Source organism: Triplophysa dalaica, chromosome 17 (assembly GCF_015846415.1).
Source record: "Triplophysa dalaica isolate WHDGS20190420 chromosome 17, ASM1584641v1, whole genome shotgun sequence".
Taxonomy (NCBI): Eukaryota; Metazoa; Chordata; class Actinopteri; order Cypriniformes; family Nemacheilidae; genus Triplophysa; species Triplophysa dalaica.
In genome coordinates this window covers 12,278,989-12,302,215 of record NC_079558.1, presented here as the reverse complement: position 1 = coordinate 12,302,215, position 23,227 = coordinate 12,278,989, and the positions used below count along the sequence as shown (strand labels likewise).

Genomic DNA, 23,227 nt, shown 5'->3' with positions numbered 1-23,227 from the left:
CCTGCGGGGCACTGTTGTTCAGGGTACTAGACCTTGAAGATGTCATAGGTTTTGCAAGTGTTCTGTCAGTTTACGTCTTGGATCCAGTGATATACTTTGATGGAATAAATGAATGGAGGTAAATGAACAACATTTTAACATTGCTGTTATTGTATTCGGTTTTATTTTATGCTGCAGGTGCCCTTCGCTGACTCCTATTGTTTGTTATGGGCACATCATTATAGCTTGTTGATCTTTTTTATAATTCCATTTGTGATTTATTGGTCAAAAAGAGAAGGTACAGAATAAACAAAATTAACCATAAATTTGACTGATATCATTTTCTATAGATATCACAATAATATCTTTATTGTGAATAACTTCATCTACACTAATCGTGTAGTGAATGACTGATTTTTTTGGTATGGTGAATACAGTCATTTTTTAAACCTTGTGTAGTCATTTAGCCTGTTATAAAATGGGTAAAATGTTCTGGCAGTTTTACATTCTACACTGGCTATGACACCAGTGTGATGAATTAAAATCACAATTTTAGCCCGATCTTTTGTTATTTAAGACGGAATCGTATTCACGCAAAGTGTCAGAACTGAAAACGCCCTTGTTACTGAATAACATCTGTTATTGACACCATGCCCAGCGAACGGCAGGTTCTGACCCCGCCTCTATAGAAAAATATCAACGACTACTTCTCTAGCCCCGCCCACTGGTTCCCGCATTACAGAACCAGTGGTGCGGAACCAGATAGAGCGAGCAAGCAATAAACAAACATGCTGTTAAAGATAGATAAATATTGTGAGACCCCTGGTTGTTGAAGAATACAGTTGCTGCATAGCCTTGCTTCGGATTCCGATATTAGGAATGCAGGGTTAAAGTTTATTTTTAAAGACGTTCAAGCTCATGTGGGAAAATCATGGAGCGTTTGCTTGTTTCATTTCTCCAAGGATTTCTTCGTGAACAAGGCACAGGTCGACAATAAATTTGTGGAGAGTTTAAAATGAAAAAGCAGTGCTGTGCCTTCAATTGGATCTAATAGGAATGGGGCAGCAATCTTATGTGAGTAAAACATTTTTGTACTATGCTTTGTTAGAGATCGCTTGATGTGCCATGAGCACTATTCGGACCTCTAGTCATGTGTATTAATTGTAGAGGTTGTCTGTGATCTTAAGTCAGTGCGAATCGCCATCTCTGTGATATTTTTTTTGGGGGGTTCATATATAATTTTTCAAGGTTTTATACACCGTTTGCGAGTAATGGAGGCTGCTTTGAAGTGTTTTGGTATTATTTTGCGTGCTGGGTGATATCCATACGTTACCAGGAGTCTCCCATTTGTTTATTTATCATGGAAACTCTCTTAACATTTGAGACCCCGGATCGCAGTGATCTTTTTTCCTGTTCAGGATCACTGGTCTCAAATGCTGACAGGTACGGTCATATATAATTGAACGCAATACAAGTATAGGCTATACAAACAATAAGCAAAGCCTTGCCATCTCATCCGGGAAAGTCACATGAAATACTGATGTTGGGATATCATTTATAAATCACAGGAGGTCTTAAGATAATACTAATGCTTTTACAAAAATTGTGAATGATGCTTATGTGTAACCTAACGTTACGTCTCGAACCAAATTCACAGAAGCCTCTGACTACGCAAACTGCTATCCAATCAAAGCGGTGGGTGTTTACTTCGAAGTGTCTTCAATGCAGCTATGGCTGAACTAAAGCACATGCGCACTCATTGCCAACAAAACACAGACATCAGTTTCACTTACCGCATGCGGTTCATGTTCATCTTTTAGCGCTGGGACGGCTCTATATCAGTTTCAAAAGATCTCCAAATCCAGCGTTATATCCACCGTTTATATAACATTCATCACCCATATGCAGTGAACAAACACACACCTGAACTTCACAACCATATGCCCGCTCTCTCTCTCTCCTAAACACAAGTGAAAGTGACTTCTGCGCATGCTCCTTCTCCTGCTCTCCATGCTGCTGTGTGGGGGTGCCGTGTGCTTTTCCGGGAGAACTGTCCAATAAAAAAACTACGATTTTTTTTTTACAAAACAGTTTTATATGTTTGAAAAAAACTTTTCCGAAATCTGTACGGGAGTGTATCGAGCACAGAAATACTATATAATACGCCCAACTCGTTTTTTGACAAGTCGATCATTGTAAAGATGTCAGAATGCATGAAACACCGTTGCAGGGCCTCTATAAGGGTTCAATCTCAAACACTTCAATTAATCCACCCTAAATGGACTGCTTTGGATGTCTGTTAAAATAAAAATGACTTAATCATCTCTTTTTAACTTAATGAATTTATGAGCAGATTAATAAAACAACTATGTTAATATTTTTTCTATTGGTGGGCATAGATTAATTTTTTTAATCTAGATTAATCTAGATTAATTCCAAAATTAATCTAGATTAATCTAGATTAAAATGGCTCATTTGAATTCTGCCGAAGGCATTCAGAATATGTGTGCTACCCAAATAATGACTAAAAGTAAGTCTTTGAGAACGGGTTTCTCAAGCCAGGTGGCGCATTAGACCAGGGGCTCATCTCCTGTTTCCAAAATGCATCACAAACTGCTTGAGAAAGCTGTTCTACTTTGATAATTGGTGATGAAAATAAATTATGTTCAATAAGATGTACTTGTGTTTACTTCCGCATTAGCTAAGGGATGCTTTGCGTTTAGGTGGTACTTGAGACTGGAAGAGCTCCTACAGTACATTTACATTTAGTCATTTAGCAGACGCTTTTATCCAAAGCAACTTACAAAGAGTGAGGGAGCAACAAGCGATATGTCATACAGGAGCCATAATACATTAGATCTCAATACAAAGTTACTGGTTTCAACTAAAGCTAGAACAGTACCTGTTGAAAGTTTTTTTTTTTTTTAAACCAATTCCGCATTGCACAAGGTGCAAACAACCTTAGTCTTGTCGATGTTTCCATTGGGAAGCTTCTTAAAAATTAATATTCCCTGAAGAAAACCCGGCGGCTTCATAGCTACATCCATGTTAGCACGTCACGTTTGATGCGGTAATTTCACAGTAACGTTATGTTGTGTTCAGACCAAACGCGAATGGCGTGTCAAGCGCGAGTGATTTATATGTTAATGCAAAGAGCCAATAGACCTACTTGCTGCGCGAATCGCGCGAATGAAGCCCTGGTTATGAGATGATGAGGCGGCTTCTGCTTCCGCGAATGACGCGAATTGAAAAATCTCGTTCTCGCCCCGTACAGTGCAGTTAAGCTGGTATACATCCGCGCTAAAATATCAAGGTGAAAGTCATCATAGCTTGCGTAGTATAGACCCAGCTCCCAACCCAACTTTGAGAATAGATTAACGGCGACATTTTTTTTAACGCGCGATAAGAGTCTCACTGCGTTAACGGCGTTAACGCTGTTACCGGCCCACCACTAATTTTTTCTCATCTGATGTTTCTTGTAGCCAAGCACATTGCCACAAGGAACTGTCAACATGAACCTCTGCACAGACGTAATAGACGCTGAACCCAGGACTGGACAGAAGAACTCACTGTGCATCATCACCCCTGACCAGGAGTATTACATCCGAGGAGACAGTAAAGAGATTATCAATGGGTATCTGATGGTTCATTTCACCAATTTATTGTTAGGCACAAATGTAACTCACATTTTTGCATTGATTGCAAATGGGAATTTACAAAAAACTCCAAAAAACTGCTCTGTAATCCCAGGTCCATTTATAACTGAAGAGCCAATCTGATATGACAACACTTTTTATAAACACATAATAATTACTTGGGGAGGGACAGATGTTCCAGTTTATAGAAATCTATTTGCAAAGTAAGCATGTCATATGCAACTGTGCCATAATCTTTGGTCTTTCATCAGATGGAGTGAACAGCTAGTGGTTTATCCAAGAACCAACAAGCAAAATCAAAAGAAGAAACGCAAAGTAGAACCAGCAACCTCACAGGTATGTGTGTTTTATTTTTATTTTTTAGGCCAATTTTGGTTGGACCTTTTTTATGCTGTCAGCACATCAGTTGCAATAAACCACAAATGAATGCAAATTATGGATTTGTTTGTAGGAGCCAGGACCTGCAAAGGTAGCAGTGACTGGCTCAGGCATCCCTGATGCCGAGAAGACTCCAGACACCAGTTCTATCATATGGAAAGAGGAGCTGCAGAGCAGAGAGGTGGATGTGTCCCAGTCGTGGTCCGCTACTGAAATGGCACCGCTTGGCTCACAGCTGCCCTCTGCAGGTATGGAAGTTGTTAAAAAAAACTTGTCTGCCAAATTTTGTGGCTTTTAGTCTAGTTGTATTATACTTCAGGTCATCTGTATTCTAATGTTCTCTCAAACAAAATTAGCCTTCAGCAGATATTTGTATTTATAATCATGCAGTTTGACACCGTTTCATTATATTCTTAAAGGTGAGGGATCAATTCTGAGTCGGTGTTCAGATCAAAGTTCTGTAAACGGTGACGAGTTGGACCGGAGCGGGCTCTCTTTCCACTCGGCTGTTTCCCAGACCTCTCACAGCCCCCTGTCCCCCACAGGCAGCTCTTCCAGCAGGCACAGCGGGGAGCTTGGGGGCATCCCCCGCAGCCTCTCACCTGCTCCCAGCGACCCATTCCCATCAGGCAGCAGTCTGCTGTCCAACGGCTCCCATATCAGCGGCTCTATGAGTTCTTTGGATTCGGATGCCAGCGGCAACACCGTCACCAGCACCGACAGCCACCCGACCGAGGCCACTGGCCGTGTCTATCGCGCTCTGTCCCGCCGCAGTGACGGCGAGGCCCGCAAGGCGGAAAAACGCAGTCGTTTCCGCAGTCCTGATAGACAGGATAAAGATTCTTTCTTCAGCCCTGAGAGAAGGTGAGCACGGGCTCTTCCCCTCATACGCCCTTTCTCTCTCGCTTTAGAATTTCTCTCCATCCCCTTTTAAAGGCATGTGCACATGAGACCACACAGAGAGCTGTTTTTGTGAAAGTAAACCAACATGCACCTTACTAGGCCAAATATAGGAAACTGGATACCAGGCTTCTTTCAACATGGCATAGCAGAGACACTTATTTCTTGCTCTGCTAATGTTGGTTGCACTTGTTAGTTGGTTTTCACGAAATATCATTTACTATGCATTTTTCAATTTTGGAGACCCTTTGATTGAATTCTGAACCGAACATTTCAAATACAAATTGGTATATTTGCCATTCAGGGGCTTACTCTTTACCCACAAGGAGACCATTCACAGATGAGCAGGACTGAAGAATCCATAAACCTGTTCAAAAGATTTCCACTTTGGTTCAGTTTGGGGTTTTGGGAATTGTGCTATGTTGTACCCAGAAGCCAATGAGGCTTTGAGCAATCATGTGACATCAATACCTCACTAACTGGCTTTTTGCTTCCTTTTAAGGAGGGAGACAATGCTGCGCATATCCCAAAAAAGGGCAACATTTTTAATAGTCATTTCATATTTTCAGACTTTGTTATTGTGAACTGAATTCCTCTCTGTAAGAACAAGAAATGGTAATGACCATTTTCTTATATTAATTCCCTTTTTTTAGATAACAGTGACTCTATGAAGGTACTTGGGCACACTTAATGTGTAAATGGGATTTTTATTATATGACATCATCACCAAACCACACTTATCAACAATTTTTATTTTAAGCATGTTAGGTTTTAAAGGACGTAAAATTCTCATTCTTCCCTTGTTTTATACTACAAATCGAAACCCATACAACATGGGTTATAACCCTTTATTTTTTATATCTTCAAGCACACTTAATGTGTAAATGTGATTTTTATGATATGACATCATCACCAAACCACACTTATCAAAAATTCTTTTAAAGTATGTTAGTTTTAAAACAACGTTAAAAAAAATCTTTCTCCCCTTGTTTTTTGTACTGGAAATCGAACCCATACAACATGGGTCATAACCTTTATTTTTTTATATCTTCAAGCAGACTTCTGAGAATAGCATGAATTGGACTGTAGTGTGTAGTAAATGGATCTATAGTATTTCTGGACTGACAAAACACATCTCTACAAATATGATAATATATAAATTAATGTATTTACATAATTACAATCGTTTGGAAGAATTGGAAGGGAGTGTAAGTTTCACTCATATTTTGTCTTAGTCTCTAATACAGTCTTTCTCATTTTGCATTCGTAGCGGGCGCTCAAATGTGATCGAGAAGCTGGAGGCGTTGGAGCTGGAGCATGCTGAGAGAATGGAGGTGGAAGAGACGAGCCGCAGTGGAGTCAGACAGGGCCGAAGTGAAATGAGACGGTTCCAGAGGGAGGTAATGAATACTTGGTGATCCTTCCAGTGTTCATACACACTGAGACTCTGATCGTTTTACAGCCAGCACTGTCATCACTCACTTCCTGGAGAAACAGCCAGCTCATGCAATTTTCTTAAGGAGCTTAATTTACATTGTCGCCCTTGTTTTGTTCCGGTTCCATATGACTTGCTTTTCTCAGTGAAATACTAAAAGAGCTGTTTGGCTGAATGTCAGTGACTCACAGACTCTATTCATTTGAAATAAACAACATTCTTGAAAATTGCAAAGGGGTTTAAATGGACATAATTTGAATTCTCCATTGAGCCATTTAGTATTTGAATGTGCCAAACACTTTAGTTGATTTTTTAACTTTATTTGGATGAATATTCAGCTCTTTACCCCTTTAGCTTTTATATGCGTAATCTTTTTGGTTTCAATAATTGTCCATTTTCCATTATGAGTTTGCATTCCCCTGACAGTTTCTTTCCTTTCTCAGTGTGTGCTTGAGGCTAAATACATTGTCCATGACAAAAACTTTTCTTTACTACCCGCCCAGACTCATATCCTCCACATGCGCACACACAAGCACACAGGATGAAAGCTGGTAAAAGTTCACCTTTCCTTTTGTTTCTGTTTCCACTTATGCTGGTTCATTGCCAGGCTTGGTGGTTACTCAACAATGTGAATGATACAGATTTTGATCAAGAATCTTGTTTTTATGGCATTCTTTTGTGATTTTATCGTAGAGTTTCACATCTACAGTATGTGGTCATTGAAGGAGCATAGATGCGATTTGTTTTCCAGACAAAACTTCTCAGAAAAACAACAGGGATTATTGTTTCAAACAGGTGCATTTGTCAGTATGACATAAGGTTTAAGCTGAATCTAAAATGAGGCTAAAACGCCAGCTTCTTGCGTTTTCAAAAAAGCATTGAAAAAGCACGCCGTACGCTGGCAGATACACCAGTGTTTCTGCCGGGGACACAAAACCTAAGAGTTGCTCAAGATGAAGTTTGGTATTGTTTTTGTTGCTTTCAAGGTCAGGCTAGGGTTTTGATGTGATACAGCAAGCGTAACTGAAAAACAGACATTTTCTGTATCATTCTAAAGGTCTCTTCATTAATCCCATTTAAGGAGCAGAAGCCGGAATCGGCACAAGGTTCAGACTTCCATCACTCAACCCTGCCACCACTGAGAAGAGCCAAGTCACTGGACCGCAGGACTACCGAATCAGTCATGACAGTAAGCCAAATTCTTTCTCTCTGTTTTCTCACAAAGACACTGGACAGCCTGCTATAAATTTGAATTTGTGTCCTGCTATTTCTAAGAAGTTTTCAGAAAGGAGCTTTGTAATCAGCGAACATTGTGTACTAAGGGTGTGAGGTGAACTGCTTCCAAATCCTCCACAATGCCTCTGTTGTTCTCTGAAGTTTAGAGGTTAAAGAGAGCACAGGATTTGGCATGTCTTGAAGGAAAAGATGGACTTCTGTTTTGGAATATTTCAGTCAGCATGATATAATTAACATTTCGATTCATGTAGGCTTTTGCATTAGGTGGAAACCACGCTGTGAGAACTTGCTCGCTGCTCCCCATTTTTAGTTTTACAGGTTACAAACAGTGAGATCTATAAAAAAGTAAATGTCAATTTTCAGGATTCAAATTAGATTTTCAGTTTGAATTTAAGACTTGAACCCCAATTGATGTCTGCAATTGTTCAGGCAGTCAGTAGTACAAGTGGGCCTATTTCTAATGGATTTTCACTGGTGTGACTACCTAAACTAATACTGACGGCCATCTTATTTCCGGTGGTATTTGTGAACTATTTTTGGATTTTTTTACATTTATGCAATTGGCAGATGCTTTTATCCAACTCGACCTACATTGCATTATCCTATACATTTTTTGTTTCCAAGTATGTGAAATCCCCTGGGATCGAACACACGACTTTGGCATTGTTAACCATATGCTCATACCACTAAGCTACAGGATATCATGTCTGTGGTTAAAAGACCACGGACGTCCTTTTCCTACCAACAGTTTCTGTTGGGTGTCGCGTACTGCTCTCTCCTACCCAGGTCATCTTCACCTCCTTGCTGCATCCAGCCGTGCATTCCTGTCCTCCCATTTTCCATTTGTTCTTGTGTGAGCTTGTTTGATTAGAGACTGTGTGCATTTAGGTGTTTCTGTGTACTTTGTCACTGTAGCTTATGTACGTTTTGTTTTGAGATCCGTGTGTATGGGAGCCTGTCTTTATGTCTGGGCTTATCTGCATATGTAAAATGTTTTAGGTTTGGTTCTCGCATTGTAAATATATTGTGTGTTTGTTGCACTGTCCAGCAACATTGTCAAAGAAGTTCACCCAAAAATGATGTGATCATTTATAACTTTCTTTCTTCTGCAGAATGTTGGTAACTGAACAATGGTGGTCCCATTGACATCTATTTTATTGAAACGAAAGTGTCAATGGGTACCGGAATTGTTTGGTTACCAACATTCTTCAAATTATCTTCTTTTGTGTTCTTTGGAAAAAAGAAAGTCATACAGGTTTGAAATGAAAAGACGGTGAGCAAATGATGAGTTTTCATTTTTGGGTGAACTATCCCTTTAACTAGGAATGGGCATGTCAGGTAATTTTGTAGTCAAGTACTCTAGTAAGAAATGAAATAAACATGCATTAATAAAAACATTAGGATGAAATAAGAAAATTATGTTACCATCTGTGCCTATGCCAGATGCTAAATAAGTTGCTTAACTCTAATTACAACAAAATATGACAATAAAAATCTATGGTCATTGTATAAATGCACATGTGATCACAGGTTATCAACTCGACGTTACATAGCACGACACAATGTATTCATTTGAAAAGATATATATGAGGGATTCAGGGCAAATATATTGTACTATACGTTTGTTTCTGACTATGTCAGACCTTTTTAGTAGTTTACTGGATGGTTCAGAATGAGTACTTGACTAGTCAATTACTCGCACATGCACATTTGTAATTTATGCACTATTTGAAATTATACACAAATGCATGTTGTGTTGTTTCCACTGTGTGGAGTCCTTGTTTCCACAAAAAGATAGCTGAGAAGTAAAAACATTGACAATGGACTGTGTTTGTTTGGCCTGATGCAACAATGCAAATCAGTCGAGTAGTCCAGAGATTTATTATTTAATAATCTTTTTCTATCACTCGTGTGAAAGAACTACAGAGACGGACACACTTTCTGTTGGTTGTGCCGTTGTGCTCTTGCAATACGTAAAATTTATAAATGATTTTAGATTCCTGATCCTTGGTGACGCCTTCAAGACTAGCTTGGTTATTTCTGTTTATTTTAATATCCGCTTCCTGTTTGGTTTACAGCCAGACTTGCTGAACTTCAAGAAAGGTTGGATGGTAAAACTCGACGAACAAGGCCAGGTAAGCTCTTGCTAATATTTCTTTGTAAACAATCTCTCGCTGGTTATATCTCAGAAATGTATCGTGTCCCTACTGTTCAGATATGAAAGATAGAATTCAACATCGAAGGGTTTAAGTGAGATAGAAGTAAACGTGAAGTGTCATGTGAATCAATAAATCATTGTTAGACAGGCTGGGGCTATGTTGGATATTTAAAGCATGTGCTAAAATTGTAAAATTATGCAATGTTGAGAATATAAAATGCTTTTTACTTGGCTTTTCCTGTCATGGCACAGATTTAAGTTACTTGGCTTAAATGCTTGGCCTTCACTCAAAGCATGCATTGTTGCTTTTTAAAGGGCATATTACACTTTGATTGTACTGCTTCAAAAGGGGAAAGTTGAAAGCATGTAGCCTCTCAACTTTTACCCCATGGTTTCCTTTAAAGAAGGATAAATGTCTTTGAAAACATGTCTGTACATCAGATAGATACAGGAGTTTGTAAGAACAAGAGATCTTTATTGTGATCTTTTATTTTCATCTCTTTGATTCAGTGGAAGAAGTATTGGTTTGTGCTGACTGATCACAGTCTGCGATACTATAAGGATTCTATTGCTGAAGAGGTAATGAACAGGGCATTTTAAAGCCGTTTGTTATCTTTTGTATTAGTATTAGTATTTAGTACAAATATTAGTAGTTATATGCGTGTCTGATTTGATTTCTTTCAATGGTGTAATCTTTGTTTGTATGTATCAACAGGCATGTGATCTTGATGGAGAAATTGACCTCAGTTCATGCTATAATGTTACTGAGTATCAAGCACAACGCAACTATGGCTTTCAGATTCACGTAAGTGTGTCCAAAGATATTGTGCAGAAGCTGAATCCTGATTTTTTTTTCTCGCTTTTATGTTTGACAGGTTACGTATTTGATAAGTGATTCTGATGTTATCTAATGAAACATGTCTGGTTGTTATCAAAGCACTGCAGTGATTTTGTCCTTTAATGTGCAAATAAAAAAGTCTTTGTACTTATTTTCAGGGGTTTGGAAATCTGTCATTTACCTTATGATCTTTTGTGATCAAATTTTGTTTACTCCAGACTCAGGAGGGGGTTCATACACTCTCTGCCATGACGGCAGGAATTCGACGCAACTGGATCCAAGCAGTTATGAAAAATGTCCGGCCGTCCACCGCCCCAGATGTTGCCAGGTCTGTCACTGTCCCCAATATAGTACAACCAGTGCTGTCAATTGTTTATATAAAGTTTATAGAACGTGTATACATAAATGCATACCCATACATGTATATAAAATGAATAATTACATAAATTTATATATATATATATAAATAAAATTTACGCTTTAATTTAATTAACATTGTTAAAATATAGATATATATATTACTAATAGTTCAACTATATACATGTATGTTTTTGCATTTATATATAAATGTACATGCAAACATACTTATGTTATATTGCGCTTTTCACAATTGTCGTTGTCTGATGGTGTGGAGGCGCTTAGCTGCTTTAGCAAGCTTTGGATATCGTTCTTCATTTTTTTGCCACCATGTCAACGGTCCCGAATAATCCTTTGTTTTGTCCGCCAAGAACATTTTTATTTCATTCTTCTCTTCTGCATCCTCCTCCTCATGACATGAGATGTTATGATCCCTATATTGCGCAGCTTCTCTAGACAAACTTTCTGCCAGATCCAACACTGTGGAGTATGCATCTTCTCGTTTGTCATCGTTTGTCGTTTGTCATCTCGTTTGGGTGTAAGACTGCAGCTTGTGTATAAATGCTGATCTTTTCCGATGCTGGATTTTCCGTCAATTCCCATCTCTTGTCAATTTCTTCTGCGAGTCGTATCTTCAATGCTTTTGTGGTCAGGGAAGGCTGTCATCATCGCACTGCACCAAATGCCGTCTCTTCATATTTATTACAAAGGCAATTTTCGCGTTGATCTTCCGTTGTTTCTTGATGTCATACACTGGCCCAGCTGCGCAGCGCCATTAAAGTTTTAACGCTCACACTGACACCAACTGAGTTTTTTATTCTTTTTTTTAAGACTAAACGACCAATGAAAACGTATTCGACCAAGCCTCCTTCACATCGACATTTAGTCGACTATTTTGGGGCAGCCCTAGTAAACTTTCTTTTAGTCAAAATGTCTCATGTACAGCTTCTTTGTAACAATGAAAATTGTAAAAAGCGCTATATAAATAATGTTGAGTTGAGTTAAACAGTCTGACAGATAAAAATATTATATAAACGTAAATATTTATCTAGGAATAAATTAATCACGATTAATCGATTTGACAGCACAAAGTACAACAGAAACTATTTTTTACATCAATTTGAATCCCTAATTAAATTCCTTATAAGCAGCCTGACGGATGACCACAGTTCTTGCGGACCATTTGAGAGTAGCCCTGACATCACTCAGGATTCCAAGGCTTCCGAGACATCCTCCGTAGAGTGGAACAGCGGAGTCAAGAAGAGTCGGGTGAGGGAACGCAGACGTGAAGGCAGGTCCAAAACTTTTGACTGGGCTGAGTTTCGACCTATCGCCCAGGCCCTGGCCCAGCAGAGGGCGAATGAAGCAAACACCTTGCAGGCCGAGATAACTAATGAGCGCAACAAGAGGAGAGAAGAAAGGCGGAGGAGATATGAGAGTGTCACCGGCTCATCTTTCGATCCTGTTGCTGATGGTGCAAAGATGGACTTTGAGAGTGGGGGCGTGGTCCAGGTAGATGAACCACCCCCTTCTGTGGAGCGGCAACAGAAAGTTGAGGATGAGATAGAGCAGCGCTGGCAGCAGGTGGAGAAGACGCCCATCAGAGAGGAAAAGAGAGTTACCTTGCTCTCATCTTTTCAGACTAGAGACACGTCAGAGCTAGAGAAGCTGGTAGAGAGCTACAAAAAAGGGGTACATGCTTATAACACCCTATGCAAGATATAAGTTGAAGTTAAATCCTGTTAAGTTCACGACTCATAACTACTCTTTTTATGGACACTAGGTGGAAGAGCTCAAGGCCCAGTTGGAGAGCTGCCACCAGCAACTGATGGACTCCAATCGCCACAAGCTTGAACTAGAGGGTCAGCTTAAAGATGCTCTAGAGCGGGAACAGCAGATCCGTGCTGGTTACATTTCACCGGTAGGCCACGTTTACTTCATTGAAATTTTTTTATGGTTTACCATATTCATTCAGACATGATGCTTTTGATATTGAACTTATTTTGTGTCATTATGGAAAGCACAAAAACACATGGCTTACATCTTTACCATCAAAGCTGCAGATGTGTGCTTTGCATGTCTCGAGTCGGTTGCATGTACATGAACAGATTTGTTTCCTGTGCTCCTTTTGCCTCTACTACAAGATTCCTCTTGCCATGTTAGAGAGAAATGACACAGTACAAGTTTCAGACCATTGCAAGCTGTATTGCATGTTTCAGCATAGACATGAATAATATTCATTGAACATGAATTAAACACAATGCAAAAATGGCATGAAAATATTCTTGTTTTAAACTTGAGCTTCCAGATACATTTATACTCAATGAGTAGAGCCTGTTAAACCAATTTTTAAGAGATTAATCAACATTTTTACGAAATTGTCTGTAATTGCAATATTTCAGCAGTTGTTGAATATGGTAATAAAAAGGATTAAATAAAAGGATATTTGCAGATTTTTTTTTTTTTTATCTAATTGAATTATATCACGTTGAGTATCAGTGTATCTTAAGGGTACTAAAATTGGATCTTCTGCAGAGAATTAAAATGAATAGTACCACATCGAGGAAACATTTGCATGATATTTTTTATTCATATTTAACCATTCATTCGTTTCATCTTTAACCTGTCTTGTTCTTCCTCAAATGCTAAAGAGTATTAAAATCTGTGAGGACGTATGTATTAGAGATGTTTCGCTACACTTTTTTTTCTTCCCGATTCCAATACCTGGGCTCAGGGTATCGTCTGATACAGAGTACTGATACCTTGGTGTGTATCTGTACACAGCTTTTATACTACCAGCGGAAACACTGCTAGCACGTTTTTATTTCTTCTTCGTGGCTGTAAACAGTGGTGCTTGTGACGACACAGCACAACTTCCTTTGTTTGCATTCCTAGAAGAGAAGCGGAAGTGATTTCCAATTTGCTGCGTTAAGCAAAGCTGGTGGGCATAACTAGGTCCTATTTAAGAAAATCGATCAGGACATGGATTCAAGTACACGTGCTTGTTTGTATGTCTGTCTGTGTTATTGTATTTGTTGTCTTAGTTTTTGTAAAGAATATTGTTTGTAATGCTTTTTAAGTTTTAGCTGAACTTCTCAAGGACGTTGTCTGTATATTAAACTTGCCTTGTGTAGGACACTTAGTTTTTTAAATTATTTTCGTACTTTTACCGTATATACTTATTTCTTAGTAAAAGCAAACATTTGGAGTCACTATCTTTATCTATCTAACTTGGCAGAGTTCTGTATATAAAGTTCTCACTCGAGGAGACTATCTGTCCAGGTTACAATTTCATCTGCACCGTGAACAGCATTAAGGCTTGTTATTTTATGATCGTATTTATTCACTTTCAAAAGAAGTATACTGTCAAAATAAAGAGCTTGAGCATACTTTGTGAAACAGTAGTGGTTGCTTTAAGTTTCTCACAAGAGCCAATGTTTTTCAGAACAATAGTCTTGTATGAGTAGCTGTATGGCATGTAACTGTTCTGGCATTTCTAGCTAGCACTAATTTTGCGATACTTACCCCAAGAAATGGCTCTCTAACCACTTAATATGCATGGATAATAATGATTTACTAACCTTTGCCATTAATTTTTCCAGCGTTCTAATTTGCATCATTCCTTAAAAGAATCTAAATGTATTTACTCTCTCTTTAACCTTAGTCGTATGACACAGATGATGTACTGAAGTATAAATTTGCCCTTAAATCCTCAAAACGTATGGAAATTTATTAATTGTAATCTACAAATGATTAGCATTATGGTGTTTGTTAACAAACTGTCTGGTCCCCTTTTCCAAGCTGGAGTCACCTTTGAGTCTTGAGACAGAGCCACAGATGAAGAGGACAGAACTGGTTAGTTCTCAAGCTCAGAGCTTAACAAAGAAGTACCAGGAAACCAAAGAACTCCTGCAGCAGCAAGAACTGAAAAAGCGCAACATGCAAGCACAGCTTGGCCTTTCTCTCTCACACTGGTCCACAAAGGAACCTTACCTTTCTGACACCCAAAACACTTGCACCTCAGAGATCTGTCCCTCAAATTCCATTAAAAAAACTGTTAGTTTTACACTCTTTGATAGTCAGGGTAAGATTAGAGAGCTTGAGAACCTGATAGATGTCAGTAAGCCTCTGACACTGAGGGAGCTGATAAATCTGGTACACTTGCATAGCGAATGTCCTTGGCTACAGTGCACTCAAGGACAGAAAAGAAAAGAGCACAGTAGGTTAAGGGAAATGACACAATGCCAGAAGCTGCTGGAAAACATTAAGAGCCAAGAGGAAATCGAGAACGAGACGTTGAGGAAAAGTTTGGAAAATGCTAGAGCTTGCATTCGAGATTATGAAGCCAGTTTGGTCACCATGGAGGACACGCTGGGACAAGTTCAGAGGCAGAAACTAGAAGGTCTGATGAATCCTTATACATCAGCTTGTTCTAGAGAAGAGCATCCTGAAATCTTAACCAGAGATCTGATGCAGCAAGTTGAATTGCTTGGGAACGAAAACATAGCTTTGAACCAGCGTTATCAGGAAATTGTTAACCAGCTAAGAGAAGCGGATAGAGAAATAGACAGGCTGAAAGCAGAGCTCGATAGACTCCGTTGCAGTCAAGGAAACGTTATCCAGGATACGACTGCGCAGGATGATAAAGAGACAGACAAACATGTTTATGAACAAGCACTCTGTGAAAAATCACAGCAGCTCCAAGAAGCTCTCAATAAATTGGAGGTACTTGGTAATAATTTGAAAGAGACGGATAAAAGACTGCAACTTAAAGAGGCCACACTTAGAGGTCTTGGATTTCAGTTGGCAGACAATGATGATGGCGACAAGTCACCTCCCGAGACCGAAGAACTCGAACGACAAATTGATGTCATTCACTCCAAGCTTTCGGTAAAGGAGCAGATGCTTCATAACGTTGAGCAGATCTGTAGAGAACTTCAGACTCGGAATACAGAGCTCATCACCAAAAATGAAGAAAGCACAAGGATGTTTAGTCAAATGCTTGAAGATGCTCAGATAGAAATTAGGAGGTTGAAGGAGCAGGCTAATGCAGAAGTAACATTTGGAAGTAAAACTGCACTTCTCTCCGTATCAACTCCTGGCACTCAAGTTTTGTTTCAGAGACATGATGATAGGATTGAGGAAGTAGTTGAAGAGTTCAAGAGAAAGTCTGAGTCACTTAATCATGTGCTTGATATGTTGGTGAAGGGCAGTGAGGTTAAGAAATGCAATTCGTCAAATTTTGACATGGAGGCCATTTTGGGTGAAAATCAGGTAGGATTGAAGGAAATGTTTGAGAAAAAGATTCTACATACAGTTTTAGGCGGTTTAGAGGAAAGTCAGAAAGGCTCCGGGGGTGAGCAACCCCTTGGCCCCATAAGGAATGTTGTAGAGCACATGCTAATGGACATTAAATTGCTGCTTTTTATGAATACAAAATACTACCCTAAAGACATTCAAAGTATCGGAATGCCTACAACTTGCACAGAAGAAAGTACTGGATGTATACGGAGACGAGATGAGACGACCACTAAATCAAAAAATGTAAATTACTTTTTTGGCGATGACGCTTATTCCTGCATCCTAAAAAGTATTGTGGGCGTTATAGGAAAGAAAGTGGTATCATTAAATCAGATAGCTTCAGGTATTAGGGATCCCACAAATGAGCAGCTCCAATCTTTGGCTTTGACTCTTTCAAGCTATGGATCTCGATGTTGGTCTGAGTATATCCGTGAGGCTGTCTTGGATGTGACGTGCACATACTTGGTTATTCAACTGAACATGCTGGAGAAGAAATATTCCGAAATAGAGAAACATCTAGAAGTATGTGCCTGTGTGAATTGTTTTGATTTAAGAGCACAAAACTTAAAGCTCAAATGTGAACTCAAGCAGGTGGCCATGTCAAATTTCCAGAGCCCAATCACAGGGGACACAATGGCAGTTACACACATTCATATAGAACCAATTGACTCTCTCGACAAGGCCATTCAGCTTCAGGACATGGTGGCTAGACAAAAAAAGGAGCTGCGAGAATTAAAAGGGGTGTATGAGCGAGAAGCAGACAAGTTGCGAGAAGAAGTGGCCAAAGCTGGTGAGACTCTTAGGCTGAGGTCAGAGGAGAACGTGAAAGACATCGACTCCCAGACCATGTCCATGGAGAACCTTCAGAAGCAGCATGAGATGGAGTGTTGCAACTTGATAGCACAATTCAACCAAGTGATGGAAGAGCTTACAGATGCCGTGGGCCCGAATGACGCCAAACCTGGAGAAGACGGCAAGCCCGATTTAGCTTTCCTCGCACTGCGGATCAAAAAGCTTGTGTCGCAGTTGACGGAATTGTCAGATGAAACGTGTCAACGAGATCGCGAAGGGGATTCGACGTTGCAACGTCTGAAATACGAGAAAAATCTGGAAAATATTAAGGTCAAGAAGTTCCTTGTCCTTGCAGTTCTCCGTTCGTGATGACTTCTTGTTGCAACCTTAAACTCGACCCTTTCTTTTCCCATACTAACCCTGCTTTGTTTTGCTTTGGTCTAGCCTAATAACTGTCACCAGTGACGCATGGTTGTTAAATTCAGGTATGCATGATACGTTATCATATAAGAAGTGTGGATATGCTAATGAGGTAGCAAAACATTTTTGCATACGTAAAACAGACTCCCATATATTACATACTTAATAATAGCAATTTTGTTGCGAAGACTAAAATACTTGACCTCTTTGCCTGAGGGTCAATGCAAGACTTCAAGTTCTGTGCATAAATTGCTGCTTATCTTTGATCTCTGCAAAATGCAAGCTGCTTAAATCTAATTATTAATAAATAACACAGTACTGCAAGGTACCTGGATAGTCTGTTTCCTGGGAAAATGTGAAGTGGACTAAATTATAAATATTATATATATTATATAAATATAAGTGGCCGGAGTTGAGTGATGCTCCACTATTAATAGAATTAAGTGATGTGTCACAGAATTAATAAATAAAAGTAAACCGTAAACATTATATGCGAAATGATGATTAAATCAATTCTGTATTTTTTATATTTTGATGTTTGTGACTGTTAACGATCACATTGTTTCTTAGGCATCAATGGCCACATGTTTTGCGTTCGAATGTCCAAGTATGTTAGCACACCTTTTTGCTTATGCTCTAAAATGTATATGCTTTTACATAAAAAATGGTACATACACTTTTTATTTAAGTGAAGGGTTGTGGGTTAACTTCTTTTGCACATAGTGTAGCAGCCCTTGGCTTTCTTGTGTATGAAGCAGAGAGTCTCTAACGGGTGTTGTTGGTTTTATTACTCTGTAACCAGCATAAGCACTATGAAAACTAGAAAATAACACACATATGCTGATTAACAATCAAGTCTTTGACATAACACAAATTTACAGGTAAATCCTCAAACGTTTACAGTGCATCATCATGCATAATATAATATGCAATGCCCATTGAAATGACCTTAAGGATATGTAAAATGACACAAACGATCATTGCTCCGCTAACACGTTCCTGATACAAATACACGGTATAATAATAATTTACAGAAACAGTCTACATATACATCAATTAGGTTTTCCGTCTTTTAAACATGAAACAAAAACAAACAAGCAAAATAAAATACACACCTCGCTCCACTTACCAAGGGGTGCAAACTTTAAACTGGCTGCTTACTGAGTTAGCCACTAGCGTGAAAGTCATTGGAAAAAACTGCACACAAAATGCGGACATAAAACTGGACAACTTAACAACCATCCTTACAGTGAACAGCACCAAGATTACACAACATTTTAAACTTACATGCATCACTGCGCTTTCAATAGGAGAGAAAATTTGAAAAGTAAAATTATTGATCCGCTATACAGGTTCCTGGGTTCACAGCCACACACCCCGTCACCTGAATAGCCTGACTGCGGATGAATTACCTCTAGCTACTTCTAGTGGCCACTTACACATAGCAACGGTGATATGTGCATATGATAATATACCATATACTTTTTAGTTTTTCCTTTTTAATTGTTCAGAGTTCTGTATTTTCAATGTTTTACTATACAAAGGTAAATACATTTCACAGCTTGACCTTAAGGCTTGTCCAGGACAAGTGAATGTTTTGTATGGGCAGGTGAGAGAGAATTTTTTCTTGCCCAACCGGATAAGTAACTTGAAAAAATTTTTTGCGACATATGTAGAATAATAAGAATATGTGCATTACACAGATCTGCTTGTTTGTGTGAAATGCGTTTGTCGGGGTTGTGCTTGTTTGTGTGTAATAATCACCATGCATTCCAGACCATGTGGACGCGGAATCCTGTTATTTAAATGTCATCTGTCTGTTCTGAGTGTCTGAGTGAATTATGTGCACAGTTTACATCACTCGACCAAACAACGATTTATCTGCGTCTGCTCTGTATAAGTTTTCAGGTAGCCAAAGCAGACACTAGTTAAAATGCTTAAAGCAAACTTGACCAATCTAAATCCGAACAATTATATTAATTAAATTATATCATATTATAATTAAAAAAAAAAAATCTTTGGACAAGTAATTTGTCTACTCGGACAAGTGAATGACAAATATACTTGTCCAAAGGATAACCACATCACAATGCTTAATGTCAAGCCCTGAATTTGTACCAAAAAACATTTAGTATACTAAAGTAATTATAATATGATAATTTACTCTCAACTCAACTTTATTTATATAGCGCTTTTTACCATTTTCATTGTTACAAAGCAGCGGTACACATTGAATACAAGAAAAACAACTAAACTGTAAAAACAAGAAAAAGGTGAAAACAACAAAAGACAGACATACAAATGCTCAACACACAATATGCATACTTACACACATTGACATAGATGCACACACGCAATTACACTCGCAAACACACTTGCACACACGCACATTGAAAGCACACAAACTAATAAGGTAAATTTTAGATTTAAGATTCTCATAAACAATCTAATAGCATTTGAAGTGTTGTAGAAAAATCGTGTCAAGTTGCCGCGTCCTTTATCCAGCTCTATCATCTCAGCTCTTGTCAGGTCACCATCAGGTCTGGGCATGAACTGCATCCTGCGGTAATCTTGGAACAAAGAGACAAGACTGGCTGAGAGTAGAGTACAGTTCTCGAGCTGCCGCGTTTTGAACCAGTTGCAGTTTTTGTAATAGGCCTGCAGGGCAACCACCTAAAAGTGCATTACAGTAATCTAGTCTTGATGTCATGAATGCATGAATTAATTTCTCTGCATCTGACAGTGACCGCATATGACGTAGTTTAGATATATTCTTAAAATGGAAAAATGCAATTTTGCTGGTGTTGGCTACATGGCTCTCAAATGACAGATTACTATCGAATACAATGCCAAGATTCTTAGCTGACGACAAGGATTTTATGGAGCATCTGTCAATAGTTAAGCAGTTTTCTTGGTTGTTACGTATGGCGGTTTTTGGTCCAGAAAGTAACACTTCTGTTTTGTCCGAGTTCAGTCTTAAAAAATTGTTACTCATCCAGTTTTTTTAATTAACTATGCATTCCTTTATTCGATGGAACTGCTGGGTTTCATGAGGCTTTGAGGAATTATAAAGTTGAGTATTATCAGCATAACAGTGAACGATAATTCCGTTTCGCTTTATTATATCTCCTAGAGGTAGCATATATAATGCGAAGAGCAGAGGCCCTAAGACTAAGCCCTGCTGTACACCGTACTGGACTTGCGTTTTGTGGGACACATCATTGTTTATTGCTACAAACTGAAAATTGTCAGATAAATAAGATTTAAACCATTTCAATGCTAATCCATTATTGCCGACGTACTTTTCGAGTCTGTGTAGTAGTATGCTGTGGTCAATGGTGTCAAATGCAGCACTAAGGTCTAGCAGCACCAATAACGAAATTCAGCCACGGTCAGATGCTAAAAGCAGATAATTTGTAACTCTGATCAAAGCAGTCTGTACTGTGTCATGCTCGAAATCCAGACTGGAATTCTTCATTAATGTCATTCCTTTGGAGGAAGGAGCATAACTGAGTTGAAACTACTTTTTCAAGAACTTTAGATATAAAAGGTAAATTCGATATAGGCCTGTAATTCCCTAGTTCTCTAGGGTCGAGTTTGGGTTTTTTGACAAGGGGCCTTATAACAGCCACCTTAAATGCTTTAGGCACATGTCCTATTGTCAGAGATGAGTTAATAATACTAAGCAGAGGATCTATAATTTCGGGAGCATTTCTTTCAGTAGTTTTGTAGTTATAGGGTCTAGCACGCATGTTGTTGATTTGGATGATCTAATAATTTTAGAGAGTTCATCGTGATCTACTGTAGAAAATAATTGCAATTTCTCCTTAGGGGTGCTGTAGTTAGTTTGTTCAGCGGGTTTCACTTCTTGTTGCATTGTTATAATTTTTACTCTAATGTCTTGGATTTTTCTTGTGAAGTAGTTAATAAATTCATCACTGTTATGCTGATATCCAGAATCTGAAGTCACTGACAACATATGTTTTGTTAATTTAGCCACGGTGTTAAATAAAAATCTAGGGTTGTGATGGTTTTCTTCTATTAGTGATGAAAAGTAGGCGGATCTAGACGTTTTTATGGCATTCCTGTATTTTCGAGTACTATCCTTCCATGCTATACGAAATACCTCTAAATTAGTTTTCTTACAGTTCTGCTCCATTTTACGGGACGCTTTCTTTATAGCCTGAGTGTGTTCATTATACCACGGTATTGGGCTGCCATTTTTTTTCTTTTTTTAAACGCAGAGGAGCAACGGTGTTTCCGAGAAGGTAGAGTTAAATTTTTCAATAGTAATGTCAAGATCGTCATCGTTTTTACTCATGCTAGATATTTGAGACAATTCAGGCAGTTTGTCGAGAAACGTATCTTTGGTAGATTGAAGTAATCGTTCTACCATATTTGTAACAAGGAGTTTGATTTGCAGCCGTAGGCCAGTGAAGCAAATATAATATCAGATAATGATCCGAAATGTCTTCACTCTGCTGAACGATTTTAACATCGTCCACATTTATACCGTAAGATAGTATTAAATCTAAAGTATGTTTACGAAGGTGAGTGGGTCCTGACACATGTTGACTAACGCCCATGGAGTTAAGAGTTTCTTTGAAAGCCATTCCCAAGGCATCTGTATCATTATCTACATGGATGTTAAAGTCGACAAGGACTCTATCTGCGGCCAGTACTGGTTTTGATAAGAACCCACCAAATTCTTTAATAAAATATGTGTGGTGCCCTGGAGGCCTATATACAATAACTAGAATAAATTAAAAAAATGTTTTGTCCTTAGTATTGGGTCTTGATACGTGAAGTACCATGACTTCAAAAGAATTGTATTTAAAATTAGACTTCTCAGAGGTGATGAAAGAATTATTGTGAAGTGCAGCGACACCTCCCCCTCTACCTTTTAGACGAGGCTCGTGTTTATAGTAATAATCTTGGGGAACGGATTAATTTAGAGTAATATAATCATCTGGCTTTAGCCATGTTTCTGTCAAACAGAGCATGTCTATTTTATGATCGGTTATCATATCGTTAACAAAAAGTGCTTTATTTCAGAGAGATCTAATATTAAGCAATCCGAGTCGTAACAGTTGATTATCTGTATTTTGTTCATGTTTGATTTGTTTAACGTTTATTAAATTGCTTACAAGAGGTTTACGCAGTATCTTATGTTAGGCGACACAGTCTCTATTTTATTCAATTCAATTCAAGTTTATTTATATAGCGCTTTTCACAATGTGTATTGTTTCAAAGCAGCTTTACAGGGGCAAACAGGAAAAACAGAAAAGTTAAAACACAGCACAGTGCATGGTATTTATACAACGAGTAAGTTCATTCTAATAAATAACATCTAATTTCTAAATAAATAAATGAATGAATGCAGTCTCCCGGTGAGCAGGCCAACACTGCCCTGCTGTGGCGAGGAACCCAAACTCCAATGATTGATTAATGGAGAGAAAAACCTCGGGAGAAACCAGGCTCAACCGGGAGGGCCAGATCCCCTCTGACGTGTCATAGCTGCACTCAGACTGGTGACATGTGATTTTAGTTTAGCATTTAATACCAAATATTGTAACTTCAGCATTAATAAGACAAATAGTCCGTCTTTGCTCTTGGTTGGGGATGTAGTGGTCTGAGCTGGGATGGTCCGATGGTCATATTTCTCTTGGCAGCTGGTGGAATTGCCTTAGATGGAGCTGGGATGGTCAGTCAGTCTGCAGCTGTATCTGGTGTAATCTCAAATTGGGGATGGGCATCTGTCGGTCGTCTGTACATGG

The 23,227-nt window shown here is 38.7% G+C and overlaps 1 protein-coding gene across 5 annotated transcripts in view; it reads left to right on the top strand.

Moving 5' to 3' along the window:
* Positions 1-23,227, top strand: part of mprip (myosin phosphatase Rho interacting protein) — a 71,636-nt gene that overhangs the window by 33,817 nt on the left and 14,592 nt on the right. Inside the window, exons 4-16 of one of the 5 annotated variants that reach the window (XM_056770599.1) lie at positions 3,462-3,613; positions 3,887-3,971; positions 4,087-4,261; positions 4,433-4,877; positions 6,184-6,313; positions 7,430-7,537; positions 9,663-9,719; positions 10,253-10,321; positions 10,458-10,547; positions 10,799-10,908; positions 12,086-12,629; positions 12,721-12,858; positions 14,739-14,792. In XM_056770599.1, coding sequence (XP_056626577.1) covers positions 3,462-3,613; positions 3,887-3,971; positions 4,087-4,261; positions 4,433-4,877; positions 6,184-6,313; positions 7,430-7,537; positions 9,663-9,719; positions 10,253-10,321; positions 10,458-10,547; positions 10,799-10,908; positions 12,086-12,629; positions 12,721-12,858; positions 14,739-14,792 — 2,157 coding nt within the window. Of the gene's footprint in view, positions 1-3,461; positions 3,614-3,886; positions 3,972-4,086; positions 4,262-4,432; positions 4,878-6,183; positions 6,314-7,405; positions 7,538-9,662; positions 9,720-10,252; positions 10,322-10,457; positions 10,548-10,798; positions 10,909-12,085; positions 12,630-12,720; positions 12,859-14,738; positions 14,793-23,227 lie in introns of all 5 variants that reach the window. The other 4 variants (XM_056770598.1, XM_056770597.1, XM_056770601.1 and 1 more) reach the window with 4 other exon arrangements.